This window comes from Melanerpes formicivorus, unplaced genomic scaffold (genome assembly GCF_026170545.1).
Source record: "Melanerpes formicivorus ecotype bairdi unplaced genomic scaffold, bMelFor1.0.p_v2 SCAF_105, whole genome shotgun sequence".
NCBI classification, from domain to species: Eukaryota; Metazoa; Chordata; class Aves; order Piciformes; family Picidae; genus Melanerpes; species Melanerpes formicivorus.
The window spans coordinates 1145843-1162500 of NW_027142457.1; the positions used below are offsets into that span (position 1 = coordinate 1145843).

Genomic DNA, 16658 nt, shown 5'->3' on the forward strand with positions numbered 1-16658 from the left:
TTTACCCACCAAAGTTTATTCAAGTGTTGCTTACAGCTGTCAGCTGCATTTCATCTGCCGTGATCGCTATGAGTTCCACTCATGTTCTTTTCCCTCTCATAGGATGAACTGGCAGGTATTGGCTCAATATCCAAAGTTCAGGTGACTGGCCCACACAGCGAGCTGAAACAGCCATGGCACTTGGATTTACTGCATCTGAAGCACACAGGCACAAAGGAAGAGATGTATTTAGCTTTTGACTGCTGGTTCAACCCTAATGAAGACAAATGTGTAGAGCTGCCAGCTCTCTATGCAGATCAGGAGCCTTTGCCTGGTAAGCTGTCTTTTTTGTTGTTGTCATTACTGGGGCCAGGATCTGTCACTGGAATACCAGTGTATCTCATTGGGGCCTGAAATACTGTGTGAGGATTTCCACAACTATTTGATATTAAGGAATATGTTGGGTTTGCACATGCACTTAGCACAAAAGAAAGCTGCACAGAAAATATTGGTATCAGGATTATGACAGATGCTGCAACTGCTGACATCAAACACAGGATTTGGCTTCTTTCATGTTAGAGGACATTCCAGTTTTAGCCCTTGATTATTCATTATCTCTTCAGATTAATGCTGTTTTAGCTGAATATATGAGCACAATATCATCTGCTGTGTGATAGTACCTGCATTTTCCTGTTCATAAAGAAATGTGTGTGACCTAGAAGCACAGCCAGTGTATTAAGAATGCAAGAATTGCAGAGACCCCCTACAAACCAGGGAGAATATTGAAGATGTGCTACAATTAGCCAGCAAAGAGATATCCAAGAATTTCAATTGCACTGGTGTTCTATTGATGTCAATGAGAAATTTATGGCACAGTAAGTAATATTCCACTAAATACATGCATATATATTAAATTGGCTCTTTCTCTGCTGTTGGTAACACATGTAAATTGCATGATGCCAGAGAGATAATAAAGTGGTTTCTCCCAACCCCCCAGGAACAAGGAGAGGAACAACCAATTGCATACTGATAACTTGATCAGTAGCTCTTTGTGAACAGACTTCCCATCTATCCAGCTCATTAGAATAAAGAGGATTGATGGGGATAGTAAAGATCATATATTGAAGCTTTTAGTGACAGTTAAAGAGGTTTATTGCTGGAGGCTATAGTACAAAGAGTGGTCTGCTTAAAGAGGAACTAATAGAAAAAGATGGAAGCAGCCCAGAAAGAGGAATAAAATATTCCATGTGAACTCTTGCACACAATTCCCTGGGGAGATCTCCCTAAATATTTTATCCCATTTAAAGTTGAAACCTGAACAAATAAAACACAGAAGACCTTTTAAATCTCTGTTTCTGTGTGGGCTTACATAATTTTAAACAATTAATAGCCTTGAATGCATGTGCTGGCTAAAAAAAAAATATGATTTCAGGGTTTTTGATCTGTCAGGTTCCAAACAGCATTGGATGTTGAGTGTAATATATGCAGGATGTCCAATTATGAATCCAGCAAATCTAGAGCTTGTGGGCTATGAAAGTGATTTTTCACACCCATTAAATCCCATCACAGTTATCAGCTGTCATTTAATCTAGTCTTAATAATTAGAAATAAACACATGAGCAAAAAAAATAAGCAAAATTACAGTGTGAATCACTGAAATTGATTTGATTTTCTTCCTTTTTCTTCTTGTCTGTAGGAATAGAATAGAATAGAATAGAATAGAATAGAATAGAATAGAATAGAATAGAATAGAATAGAATAGAATAGAATAGAATAGAATAGAATAGAATAGAATAGACCAGACCAGACCAGACCAGACCAGACCAGGTTGGAATTTCTTCTTAGAAGTGACTGCCCAAGTAGGTAACTTCCCAGACATAATTCTATCAAGAAAAACATGGCCAAGTGATTCCATTGCACAATTTCATTGGCTTCTGTATCACAGTATCACAGTATCACTTAGGTTGGAAAGGACCTCGAGGATCATCGAGTCCAACCTATCAACACAGACAGGATTATCTCAGAGATTAATTTGTATTCTGGGTATTAGCCAGTGTCACAGAAGCAAATGATTTCTGTGATTTCTTCTCTTTAGTCTGTCCAGCCTGGTATTTGTGAGCACCTTCTTTTAGTCTAGCTGTATCACAGGCTAAAATGCTTGTCATGGAGATGATAAACCTTTCAGGACTTTGGATTAAGTTGATAGTGGTTAAAAATGTGATCATTCTGTGCAGAACGTTGAATTGCATATTAACACTCTGGGACAAAGCCACTGCACATGACAGCAACTAACAATTTAGAGGTTCTTGCTATTAGCCTGTGAAAAGAAAGTCCCTGTCAGCTATACCAAACACCTCTGAAATACAGCATCCTAGCCTGCCCCACATGGATTCTCATCCTCACCATCTTGTCTTTCCATGGAGAACCTGACAAGTTGCAGAGGAAAGCAGTAAGAGAAAAGGTCTTGAGAGCTTGAGCAGAAGAGCTCATTTGATAGTTCATTGCCTCCCCCACAGCTTTTCATACTGTTTGCCTCTCTGTTGGAAAAATTACCTGCATTGCCTGATTTCATTACAAAGCTAAAATCACAATGGTGTGAAAGGTTTGACTATGCCTCTGACATTCAGAAACGATGTGTTTGTATCAGTTTAAACTGCTCGCCCTTGAAAGGCTATTGAGAGTTCTGTGGATAAATGTTGCTGAATTATCACAGTAAATGATATTTGAACACATAGTAAATTCAATAACAGAAGAAGGCAAATTCAAAACAACACCTTTTATCTTTAATTCATGGGGTGCCCCCCCCCCCCCCCCATTTTTGATGAGCAGTAGGTGATCACTGTAGTTTTGCATTATGTTGGTTTTACACCTGAAAGAGAGCTTGTGTAAATAGAGTTGTGAAGGCACAAAGAATAGCAAGGCTGAATAGAATATCTTATGTTCATAGATTCTTGTTGTTGGGGTGTGTTGTTCATCAGAGAGTCAGAATGGTCCCAAACACACCATAAAAGCTTTTGCCTCGTTACCCACCATCTCTGTTGTGTTATGTCTTCCCTCATAGGGGTTACTTTGGTGTTCTTTTAAGAAAAGTTCATTTATTTAGTGGAAGACCTTCCTCTGATCCAGAATCTTTGAAAACTAGTGGGAAATATTTACTGTGACTACAATGAGCTTTAAATTATGCATCAGTAGATTCAGCTGAAAATCCTGACTTGGCAAAAACACCAGAGATGTTTCTAATTTTCAGTGTGTGTCTCATTTGAATACTGCTTCATAGAATTGTTTTGGTTGGAAGAACCCTCAAGATCATCAAGTCCAACTGTTAACCCAGTACTGCCAGGTCATCAATAAACCATATCCCTCAGCACCACAATGATTTCTGGTAACAGAGGCCAATGCCAGGCTTCAGATTCAGTTCAGTAAAGTAAGTGACTGGGAAGTTTCCAACCAGCCAATGGATGGTCTTGTACAGAGGGAAAAATCTTCTGCTTGTGTGGTTAAAGCTAAGATTGTCATTAAGCATATTAATTAATGATTCTGGATGAAAGCAGTAAAGATGATTATGAGCACTGTGATTTCTCATCTGCCATACATGAGTGATCACAACTGGGGATCACATTCTTCTGGCCTTGTTCACATGAGCAATCTTCTGACTTCAATGAATCTGCTTCCATGGCCAAGGTAATGCACACAAGGCAACACTCTAGAGGGATAACACAGAATCTTGCTTTCACATCCTAGCTCCTCTAAAAGAAAAAATGTCATTGGCCATATGCCAGAGAGGCACTTGGACAGCTCTTGTCCTTTCAGCTACCTGGTGTCTTCAGGAAGAGCAAATCTGCAGCTGCATTGATTGATTGCAGCTACGCTGCCTTTTACCTGAGAGTGTCTTTAACTACCTTAAAGAAAGGGATGGGATACATTAGAGCCTCAGTCTAGCAAAACTCTTGGGTTACTACTTATCATCAAACATGGGAGATGTCATCAATTATGACTACTTTCCCAGCTTTTGATTTGAATGATGACATTATTATTACTATTATTATTATTATCACTATTGTTATTACTATTATTATTATTACTATTATTATTATTACTATTATTTGCCATATTTGGCATATTATTTGCCATTATTACTACTATTTATTATTATTATTACTATTATTATTTGCCATTGGAATGTGCTGCCCAGGGAGGTGATGGAGTCACCATCCCTGGAGGTGTTCAAAAAGGGTTTGGACGTGGCACTTGGTGCCATGGTTTAGTAGTCATGAGGTGTTGGGTGACAGGTTGGACTTGATGATCTCTGAGGTCTTTTCCTTATTGATTCTATGGTTCAATGATGATGATTGTTATTATTATTGTTATTATTAAAATGGAATCCCAGGGAAGTCCCTGAAGGAAACAATGCTGTAGTGAAACAAAGTTACTTGTCACAAACTAGATTTGCCCAGACACCATCCCCTCGTAGTAAAAGATGAAGAGACACAAAGACATCTCAGAAGCTTATTCCAAGGAGCACACCTTTATTATCAGACTGATAATGCTCTTATTATTTAATGAATCCTTTCAGATATTAATTTTTCAATCAGTATGCAGACCCACCCTTCAGAACCCTCCTTCCAGCGGCGTGACCTTTTTATTTTAGACACATAAAGAAATAGCTACACAAGATGTCACAATATTTGAATTCAGGCCTTTTGATTATAACACTCAGTATGAATAGCACCAACTTGTGAAAAGAGCTGTAAGAAAAGCTTAAAAATAAATATCCTTGGTACACTTCTCTTTCCAACCCCCCTTCCCCTCCCCCCCCCCCCCCCCTCCTTGTTTTCCTATCACCTACGCAGGAAAATAAATCACAGGCTTTAGCGTTTGGGTTCTAACAATCATTCTCAAACCCTACTAGAAATTTCTCATAATTACATCTCTTTAAGGGATGTACAGTTTGGTTAAATTGGACCATTTGAAACTTGGAATAAATTTGTTTCAAGAAGCAAACTGTACTGAAAATATCAGACGTTTCCAGAATGTATACTTAGAGATTTGTGTGTCCTGCGATGTATTTCAGCCTGAAATAGGTCTTTCAGACTTGAATAATGTGTATTTCACTGCTCTCTGGCTGGTAGTGTTGTTGGTGAGGTTGAAAGTGCTTCTTAGTTTCCCCTTGGTTTCATGGCTATCTAAAGCACCATTTCCCTTTGCACAAATCCTCGTAGGGCTTGTGCTCGAGGCCTCTCCCCAGCCTCGTTGCCCTTCTCTGGACATGTTCAAGTGTCTCAATGTCCTTCTTAAACTGAGGGGCCCAGAACTGGACACAGGACTCAAGGTGTGCCCTAACCAGTGCTGAGCACAGGGGCACAATGACTTCCCTGCTCCTGCTGGCCACACTATTCTTGATGCATGGTCTGTGGTGACAGGTTGGACTTGATGATCCTTGAGGTCTCTTCCAACCTTGGTGATTCTGTGTGTGAAATGCAACATCTTTACGCACATCTGCTTTTCTTGGGGAAGCAGGTGTTGTAGAGCCAGCCAGATCCCAGGTAGGAACAAGAGGGAGAGTGAGGCTGGAAAGCTTTCTCTAGCATGTAACTGTCACACAGTCTAGATCTTGTCTATATCTGCTTTACTGCACCAGTGAGGAAGGTTGTGGGCGTCAGGGCTGAATAGTTTGGAGTAGTCAAAGATAGCTCACTATTTGTAAAATGCTGGATTTTAAGGGTGCTCAATCCTTAAAAAAACCACCACCCAACCAAAAAAAAACCCACCCCAACAAAACCAAAACCAGTCTTGAAGCTTGTGACAAGAAATGTTCAAGAGGTATTACATGCATTCTTGAATACATTCCTGGTACGTGTGCAGTGTTTGCTGTCCACATCCCATATGTGACTTTGGATTTTACAGCAGATAAAAATGCTTTCCTGCTTCTGAAAAAATCATAGAGAGGTGTGGCTTACAATCCTGTGTTCCCACAAAATACCTTTGGTTTGGTTTGATTTGGTTTTTACCTTAGGTCAGGTTAATGATGCTCATTGGTTGGAAGCAGAAAACCTTCAGACCACCTAAGTTTAGACTCCTAACTTCTAGTGTCTATCCCCAAAATACATGGCAACCTATCTTAGGTGTCTTTCACAGCACCTACCTTTCCCTGCTGACTACAAAAGGATCCTGCTCCTAATATAGCTACCAGAGTTGGATTCCTGAAGTGACAGCACCTGTATGATACTAATGAGCAGAGATTCATTATTGTAATCTGAGTAAGAGCAGACTTGCAACACTAGAAGAAAAAGACCCCAACACCTGATCCCCTTCATTTTTATTCCTGGCTCCTTCTTGGTAAGATGATGCAAGCAATCACAAATATTGAGATCACAATCTGCTTCCATTTAAGTGTTTCCTCTTCCCTTATTTCCATGATAAACTTGAGGCTAAAATAGGTCATTACAAAAAAAAAAAGAACATAGAAGTTTTCCATGAAGTTTCTTTGGAATTAATGTAATCTTGTCTCACCTGCATCACTCCTCTGAGTGCTGTGGCAGAAAGAGGCAAGGAAGTAGGAGCTCCACAGGGTGGTCGTAGGTGTCTCTTCTCATCTCATCTCATCTCTCTACAGTGACTGCAGCTGGGGAAATCAGGAATGCTTTCCTTTAAACTCCAGTTTCACTTGGTTGATCTGTGTTTGTGGGCTAGTATATAGTACCTGGGAGGTTCTTCGGAGACTGGTACAAAATGTGAGCTGTTTTTTTGATTTGTGTATCAAAACTCACATTCAATGAATTTTTAATTCAGTCTTTCTGGCACACCTTAATACCTTTCAACTCAACAATATTGCAGCAACATTGCTACAATAGGAAGGCTTGGTAGCCCTGGTGTGTTTATTCATTGGAAGATAATTCCATGGGTTTAAAGCCTAAGACAATTAGGTCCCAGCTTTATTTTAAGCTACTTTATGCTTGAAACCTCTCATTTAATTTCAAGGAGAAAATACCAGACAGGGAGGGAAGGGAAGGAAGGAAAGGAAGGAAGGGAGGGAAGGAAGGAGAAAGGAAAGGAAGGGAGTGAAGGAAGGAAGGAGAAAGGGAAGGAAGGAAGGAGAAAGGGAAGGAAGGAGGGAAGGAAGGAGAAAGGGAAAGAAGGAGAAAGGGAAGGAAGGAGGGAAGAAAGGAAGGAAGGAAGGAGAAAGGGAAGGAAGGAAGGAAGGAGAAAGGGAAGGAAGGAAGGGAGGGAAGGAGGGAGAGCAGGGAGGGCAGGGAAAGTAAAAGAAAACTTTAGAAAGGAGAATTTAGACTCTCTACAGAGCATGTAAAAATGAAGTATTTCTTAGCAAGGGAAGTATTTCTTAGAGGGAAGGTAGGAAAGGTCTCAGTACATGAGAGACCCTGTGTCCCAAAGTGCAGCCAGTGCTGCTGGTTTTTGTGGAAGTGGTGTCAGAACAGAACAAAAGAAATGTGGATTGTGCATCAAGAATGTGTTTTGGTTGTGTATGTAACTGGCACTGAAAGAGACCTGCTCCTGTTTGCTCTGTGGCACAGTATGGCATTCCGATGAAACTTGCAATGATTTCTACCATGGACTGGTACACCATGCAGGTGCTGGGCGAGAAGACAAGGAGCATTTTCTCCTGCTGACCTTATTATTATTTCTGTTTGATTTGTTTGTCTTTTTTTTTTTTTTTTCCCCTGAAGTTGTGGAGTATGCAATCCATTTGCACACAGGAGACCTGAAGAAAGCAGATGCCACTGGTGAGGCTTACCTTTGTATACAAGGAGAGAGGAGTGACTCGGGAAAACGATGGCTTAACTCAAGGAACAGCCTGATCACATTTGCTAGAGGACAGGTAAAAAAAAAAAGAGTGAGTTAGTTAAAATGCAACTCAGTCTGAGAGTTTCTCTTTGTTCAAACTCATGTTTACATAAAGCATTTCATGGACAGAGTATCAAAGACGCTAATATTTTTATTTCTATTTAGACACAGTTTCCTAGGAGGTGGTTGTCTTCAGAAGTAACATCAGCAGCACTTCACAACAATGAAAAGGTTAAGCTGATGAAGTAATATTGAGTTGAACTAAATATATTCTAGATGTGCTATTACTGGAGGTGTTTAGGAAGAGACTGCATAGGGTGCTTGGGGCCATGGTTTAGTTGATTAGATGGTGTTGGATGATGGGTTGGACTTGATGATCTCAAAGTTCATTTCCAGCCTGGTCTGGTCTATTCTATTCTATTCTCTATTCTATTCTATTCTATTCTATTCTATTCTATTCTATTCTATTCTATTCTATTCTATTCTATATTCTGTTCTATATTCCATTCCATTCCATTTCCATTTCCATTTCCATTTCCATTCCCATTTCCATTCCATTCCATTTCCATTCCATTCCCATTTCCATTCCATCTTCCAGACTCTTAAGGCCAGGGAGGCATCAGTGCTTTGTTAAAACATGCCTGATTTCTAGAACTGATGTTGTTTCTGTCGGATACCTTGCCTTACCTACCTAGTTCAGACCATGACCTTTTCTTGTTAACTTCTCTGAACATTAATGTGAGTGTTCCAAGCAGAGCTTTCTTTCTTTCTTTCTTTTTTTCCCCATGTTTCCAATTCTTCCACCTACTTATGCTTTTAAACGTAGCAAACATATTCTTGCCTTTTGAGGTTTAAAGGGTTTTTCCTGGAAGAGTAATTCCTGGAGTAGTTCCTGGCATAAGAACAAAGTAACAAACAAATTTCAGATCAGAAGGAACTATCTGTTTCAGATCAAAAGGAAATGTCTAGCTGACGCTTTACTAGAACTTACTGTTTATTCTGAGCTGAGATTTGGAAGTTGGTTTATTTTTTCATTTTAGTTTTGAAAGAATCATTAAGAAAAATCCTTGCAAAGCACATAGGAATCTTGTTTTGGGGAGGGCAGGAGAAAGTATTTTGGTGTCGCCAGTTAACCCAGACCAGTTTGACCTATGCGGTAAAAATCTAGAGAGATCTACTTGAAGCACACTTGCAGTACTGGTCGATGGTAGGCTGAACATGAGCCTGCAGTGTGCCCAGGCAGCCAGGAGGGCCAATGGCATCCTGGCCTGCATCAGGAACAGTGTGGCCAGCAGGAACAGGGAGGTCATTCTGCCCCTGTACACTGCACTGGTTAGGCCACACTTCGAGTACTGCGTCCAGTTCTAGGCCCCTCAGTTTAGGAAGGAGGTTGACTTGCTGGAACAAGTCCAGAGAAGGGCAATGAAGTTGGTGAGGGGTTTGGAACACAAGCCCTATGAAGAGAGACTGAGGGAGCTGGGGTTGCTTAGCCTGGAGAAGAGGAGACTCAGGGGTGACCTTATTGCTCTCTACAACTACCTGAAGGGAGGTTCTAGACAGGCAGATGTTGGTCTCTTCTCCAAGGCAGCCAGCACCAGAACAAGAGGACAGTCTCAAGCTGTGTCAGGGGAGGTTTAGGCAGGATGTTAGGAAGAAGTTCTATACAGAGAGAGTGATTGGCCATTGGAATGTGCTGCCCAGGGAGGTGGTGGAGTCACCATCATTGGAGATGTTCAGGAGGAGACTTGATAGGGTGCTTGGTGCCATGGGTTAGTTATTTAGGTGGGTTGGATTGGTTGATGGGTTGGACGTGATGATCTCGAAGGTCTCTTCCAACCTGGTCCATTCTATTCTATTCTATTCTATTCTATTCTATTCTATTCTATTCTATTCTATTCTATTCTATTCTATTCTATTCTATTCTATTCTATTCTATTCTATTCTATTCCCTCTTCGAATGTGCCTCTGTTGATTTTTATTTGCCTTCCTGTTCTAAAGGTTCTATAAGACACAACAGGTTCTGTATGAAAACCGAACTAATCCTTTGTCAGTCATGTCCTCTGCATTTTCTTTCTCCATTGTGGAAGAGTGTATGCATGCCCAGCCTCAAAGAATCATGGAAACACAGAATGCTTTGGGTTAGAATGAACCTGGTCCAACCTCTACTTCAGACATCACAAAATAAATGTGAGAATAACAACGGCAACGTGTTAGGACTCATCTGGCTTTAAAGGAGTGATGTAGGAAATTCTATGGATTAATCATTTTGATGATGCTGATAATAGTTGCATACCTCTTAAAGATTAGAGAAATCTGAACAGCAAGACTGCTTGCTACAGTGGATAAGGCACAGTACAGACTGAAAATGGAAAAATTCCTGTTTCCTTCAAACAGACCAAACTCTTCTGAGCTTTTTTGTTGTTATTATTTTGTAAGAACATGTCTTAAATTTTCTTTTGGAATAAAACTTGTAGAGAAATATCTGTGAACAATGCAACTGCCTTCTATGAATTCTCAGTGCAGTGGAAGTAGAACTCATCTGCAAATTCACAAGGATTTTCTCCTAGCTAATCCAGATTCTGTGTCACTTTTTGAATGGGACCATTCAGGAGGCTAAATCCTTCATCTGAAACTCTTAAGGGCTTTCCTATATCCTGAGCTATAACACACTAATCTTATAGGAAAGATTTTGAGCAAGGACTGTTTGGGTATTCATTCTCTTATAGCTTTCTTTACTCCAACTTGCCCTCAAATCTCTAATTCTCTGTTCTGTCTTTGCTCTTTATTTTTTCTTTCAAGATGACTCTTGTGATCAGTATGGTTCTCAAGGGCAGCATGAATTTTTTTTTTCTGTCATTGTACTTGGCAGCAACAATGGAACCATACATCATTTTTATTGTTTGTTTTCAAACCCTCAAATTGGTCCCCAGCTCTTGTTTTCTAATTGCGTTTTCAACTCAACCTTTCCAACACAACTGCTTCCATCCCCAACAGCACAGCTCACAAAGTCACAAGAAATAAAGCAATCTTGTTCATGGAGCTTTTATTCCACAACTGGTTTGCCAAAAGAGAAGAGTAGAGTAGAGTAGAGTAAAGTAGAGTAGACCAGACCAGACCAGACCAGGTTGGAAGAGACCTTCAAGATCATCACATCCAACCCATCATCCAACACCCTCTAATCAACTAAACCATGGCACCAAGCACCCCATGAAGATGACTCTGTTCATGAATAGTATCTTTCCAAACCTCATTTCTTCAGACTCAGTTCAGAAAAGCCAACCAACACACACTTTAAGCAACATGTCCCCCCCCTGCCATTACATACTTACATGAGCTGCTCCCTGCATTAAGAAGGAAGATGACTGTGCAAAGGTGACAAAGCTATATGTAAGAGGATTTACAGTAGAGGGAAAAAGGGAAGATTCAATGAGTTCTGTTCATCATGCAAGTCAGTTGTATGGGGAAAATACAGCCTGTTATAGAGATGGCTTCAATGAAAACTCCTTATCCCAGCAGCACAGTGATTGAAACCTTCCAAGACACTCTTTGCTTCATTTCCATTTAGCTGCCTAATAATTCCCACTGAATTAAATATGAATTTTAGTGAAACAGAAATTGTTCCAGATTTTCAGTATTATTAGAGGCCTATTGTTCTTCTTTTTTTTTATGGAGTTAGATTATGGCTCACAGTAACTTTTAACACATGTAATAATTGACCTGCTGGCCAGCCTGATCTAGTGTGGGGTGTCCCTGCCCATGGCAGGGGGGTTGGAACTAGATGATCCTTGTGGTCCCTTCCAACCCTGAATGATACTATGATACTATGATAATCTCAGTCCACAAAGGCATTAGAAATGAGCACTTCATTACTAGTATGTATAGCTGATGTTCCCCAAATTACTTCTGATTAAATACAGCAGCATTCTGAAATTAAGAATTCATAATATTAACTGGATCAGAAAATAGAATTTATAGCTTGTAATGTTTAATTATGAACTCAGAGACAAGGGAATGGCATAAATAACATTAAGTTGTTGCCACTGAGATACAAAACAGTGGCCAGACACACAAGGCTAAACTGACAAACATTCAAAATCAGATACAGATTTAGTTGAACAAAAATACCGAATAGAATAGAATAGAATAGAATAGAATAGAATAGAATAGACCAGACCAGGTTGGAAAAGACCTCTGAGATCATTAAGTCCAACCTATCACCCAACACCATCTAATCAACTAAACCATAGCACCAAGCACCCCATCCAGTCTCTTCCTAAACACTTCCAGTGATGGTGACTGCACCACCTCCCTGGGCAGCACATTCCAATGGCAAATAACTCTTTTTATGAAGAACTGTTATTTTCATGCTGCAGGTGGATGTCTTCAAAGTCAAAGCAGTGCACCTTGGCAAGTTGAACCAAGTTCTTGTTGGATTTAAGAGTTTTAAAAAAGGTCAGCATTTTTTCCTCCAATTAATATCTGGCAATGATAACGTTAGATGATCAGACTTAAGAGATCCTAAAGCTTCAGGAATAAGCTACTAGGGAACTTGACATTGCTCCCTATTTTCTGCTGTTCATTATTGCAGCATTCAGCTTGGGTTTGCTAAACTGTATCAAAGATTTCCTAGGGAATGTTGTGACAATGTAAAATGGTTAAATTATCTGTGGAACTTTTCTCCACAAAGGTTACTGTGTGTTTATGAGTACAGCTCACAAAGCTTGTGGTGTTTTTTAGGAAGCAATATGACATCATCCTATTTTTGGTCAATTCTTAGATATATTTTATTCCTCTTAATTTTTAGATAATGGAGTGTTGGGTTCCCCCCCACTTCCCCCCCCCAAGGGTAAATGTTTCTAGGTAGAGATAACAAAAAATCAATTCATCATATTGGGAAGTGGAACATGGAAGAAAGGCCCTTTTGGTCTCTTAGCCTTTTTATCTTCCCTCCTGGGAGAAACAGGTTCTTTCTAAGGGGATTCTGCATAAGTGAGGTTGAGTGGCAGATATAAAGGCTGCAAGGCTGTACCTCATGCAGCATCTTTTCTTGTCCTCCTTCTGACTGCGCAGCAGCTGTTGGAGTTAAAGAATATTGCTTACTTCTTAAATAGCAACTGCAAGGAGCATCATGAATTGATATTTTTTTTCCAATGATTTGGCTCCAATTTTGGCACTTGATGATTTTTCTCTTCAAAAAATAATCATCTCAATCAAGAGAAAATCTTCAGCTGAAGTTTGTGCTTTTAGGTAGCATAGAATGCCAGCAGAAAGAGAGTTGTGTGGCCAGTGGATTTTCTGTGGTAGAAATCCTCACCCTTTTTCCTTTAGGACATGGATAATACTTCCTGTGGGGGAATTCTTGTATATAGAGAGCTCATACCCTCTGTTTTGAGACACTAATAGGTCATTCAATCAAATCTATCACCATATTTAATTTCCTAAGATCTGTAAAAACTTTAGGACTTCTTTACTTGGTCCAGTGATTTGGAGTGTAGGGGAAAAGGCAAGCACATACAGGCAGATAATACAGTCTTGACCACAAACAGATGAGAATTCATGTGAATAGACTAGACTAGACTAGAATAGAATTAACCAGGTTGGAAAAGACCTCAGAGATCATCAATATATTTTCAGAAGTCTTATTTCCTTCAGAAGAGCAGAAAAAGAAAGCATGTTATTCTTTAGATCCTTCAGACTGGATGTTAGGAACAAGTTCTTTGCCATGAGGGTGGTAGAACTCTGCAACAGGTTACCCAGGGAGGTATACAAGGCTCTATGCAGCCTGGTCTAGTGGAGGATGTCCCTGCTCATTGCAGAGGGCTTGGACTAGATGACCTTTAGAGGTCCCTTTCAACCCAAACTCTTCTATGATTCTCTAAAGATAAGAACTTCTGACTGCATACAGAGAGTATTTCGTTATTTAAATCATGTAAATGAATACCATCCTGTTTATTTTCTATCAGATGAGTGGTTCCTGGAAAAAATTGTGATAAAAGAAGTCTTCTACCCTTTTTCTGCCCATGCTTTTGTTCACAATGACTGGATCAACAAACGCTCCAAGAAAGAATTTGTAGAAGTGGCGATTCCACTCACAGGTAATACCAGCATAAGTGTCCTTCCTTTGGATGAATCACTCCTGCATGGCACAGCAGACCAGAACCAGCACAAGACTGCTTCACAGAGTAGGCAGAAATGAGCTTTGGTAGCCCAATAGTGAGGGGCAGGTGCCTGGGCCAAGGTGAAGCATCCCTTTTATAGACAAGGAGAATGAAATTGTGCTTAGGAGGAAGAAGATGGAAATGAAAGCAACGAAGAAGTCTCCTCTGGCAGTATGGATCTTGGCCTTGGAACAATACAGAGAGGATAAGTATGGCCCCTGCCATGGGTTTATGAAGCAGCAGTTACAATTAATAATGAGAGCCTTGTGGTTTTGTTGCCTGACTGGCCTGTGCCAGAGCCAGCACTACCAGGCAATGCAATCATTTGGCTCACACTGTCTTATAACTTAGACACAGGCTCTGAATGTGTTTGTTTTCACTGCAGAAACCTCTGTGGCATCTCTTCTCACCAAAAATTTTGACACTAAAAGCAGAGGACGATGGCAAATGTGGATGCACTGTACCCAAGTACCAGATGATGTTCCCGATATTGAAGTTGTTGTATTTGGAAGCGAAGGGAAATCACCTGCACAGAAAGTTCAGAACCTGAATGATAATCCATTTTTGGTTGGTTTCATTTTTATTTCACACCAATCTTACCAAACGGATTCAGTAAAGTAAGAGTTGCAGCCAGTGAATGTGAAGTTGCCTGGAATGATTTTTCTGCCAGAGTTAATGTTTATACCTCAGTGCCTTAAATAAACAGTACTTGGAGAACTTGTGGGCTAGTACATATAATTTAGAAAAGCTCTCCTGAGTAAGTGCCAACTTTGGCATGAAAAGTCTCACTAACCTTGAATTAAGGCTTGCAGGCCACCCCTCCTGTCAAACAGGACCATTTAGGGCAGGTCACATAGAAACGCATTCAGGTGAGTTTTGAGGATCTCTAGAAGAGGCTTCACAACCTCTCTGGGGAGTTCTGCTAAAGCATGGTCACCCACAGAGCAGCTTGCCTAAGATCACAATGTCCAGGTGGGGTTGAGATCTCTCCAGAGAAGATCCCATTGTCCAGGTGGATTTGGGATCACTTCAGAGAAGGAGAGGATCCCAATGTTGAGGTAGGTTTGGGATCTCTCCAGAGAAGGAGAAGATCCCAATGTCCAGGTGGGTTTGGGTGCTGGGACATCCTGTTTAAATTATAGTCTCACTATGAAAGTTTGGACTAGATGGTCCTTGAGGTCCCTTCCAACATGGTATTCTGTAAGTAAGGAAATAAGTAATGAAGCTAATCCATACTTCCTTTATGATCTACTTCTCAAACCTCAACTAATCCATTTTCACTCCTTAGAATCTGTGTTTCTTTTCAGTGAACTTGGGTCTGGGTCAATATCAGTTCTGTAGTTTGCCCACAAGGCAGCTTCTGGACAGGAGTGTGAACCTGCGTCACCCCTGGCAGAGCTTCTTGCTCTTAAACATTGAGAAAAAAAAAGTAATTGCCAATCTTTTGCAATAAAAAGACAGGATAAGCATCACTTGCTTAACTGGTGCAAGAGGAAAAGCCACATGCAGCAGAGCACAATATGGCTTATGGAAACCAGCCCTCCTTTTGTTGGAGCTCTGGACTAACAGAACAGAACCAATAACCAGGGCTAAAAATCATCTTGAGTTCAAAATTTCACTTCGAGTTTGAGAACAAAAGATGTGATGGAGAAGAGGTAAATAGGAAAGTGAAAAGAATAGTAATATGAGTAGTAATATGCCCAAGGAGGTGGTGGAGTCACCGTCATTGGAGGTGTTCAGGAGGAGACTTGCTGGGGTGCTTGGTGCCATGGGTTAGTTGTTTGGGTGGGTTGGATTGGTTGATGCGTTGGACACGATGACCTTGAAGGTCTCTTCCAACCTGGTCTGGTTTATTCTGAATGTGTCAATGTTCTATAAATTCTATCATTGTCAAAGTTCTATGAATCTGTCTTAGAAACGTAGAATCAGCCACAGGCATGAAGTTCCTTGCTTCTCATGCTGGCCTAAGCTCCGCAGCCAATTCACCCAGCTGAAAAGAAACATAAATCATGATGCAAATGTGAGTCCAAATTAACTCACAGTCTTAATGGGACTTCCTCACCCTGCCATCAACACCCTTTACTTGTATTTTTGCCAATTGTATGTGTCTTTTTGTCTGGGCTGAAAGTATGTCTTCCAAATTCTTACATACAATGCACAGTTATTTTTTCTCCCCCTTTATTTTTCTAACAGCTGACTGTTGGGGATATTGGAGATATAACAAAAGTTTCCTTTGTGCTATCTGCTCCGTGCTTGAGAAGAGGAATGAAGCTTCATAAGGTATTCCAAATACACTGCATGTAAACTTGTAATATTCCTCACAATGCCAGTAAATATCTTTTGTTGAGAGACAGATTGTTAGCTTTGCTTTGCACCACGCCATCAAGGCCACACATCCCTCCAGCTGGACTCCAGAAGGAAATTTTTCATCATGAGAACAGTCAGACATCAGAAGCATCTCTCAAGGAAAGTATTGGATCCCTCTATATTAGACAGTTTTAAGACTCAGTTTGACAGGATGCTGGAGCATCTCTTTTAAACTATACTATTACATAGAAAGGTTGGACCAGATGATCCTTGGGGTCCCTTCCAACCTAGCATTCTGTGATCTTTTGGTGCAGCTACCTGGTGTCTACGGATGATTGCCTACAGCTTCCAGAGCTCTCTGTGGGCAGATCTACTTTGTTCATGCCTGCTGAAGTGCATGTAGTTATACCT

General features: G+C 40.4%; 1 protein-coding gene across 1 annotated transcript in view; it reads left to right on the forward strand.

The window, feature by feature from the left end:
* RP1 (RP1 axonemal microtubule associated) overlaps positions 1–16658 on the forward strand; it is a 158319-nt gene that overhangs the window by 95240 nt on the left and 46421 nt on the right. The window contains 6 exon segments of the mRNA XM_068166706.1: positions 103–313; positions 7665–7816; positions 12156–12234; positions 13746–13877; positions 14326–14507; positions 16134–16220. Of these exon segments, the coding sequence (XP_068022807.1) occupies positions 103–313; positions 7665–7816; positions 12156–12234; positions 13746–13877; positions 14326–14507; positions 16134–16220 (843 nt within the window).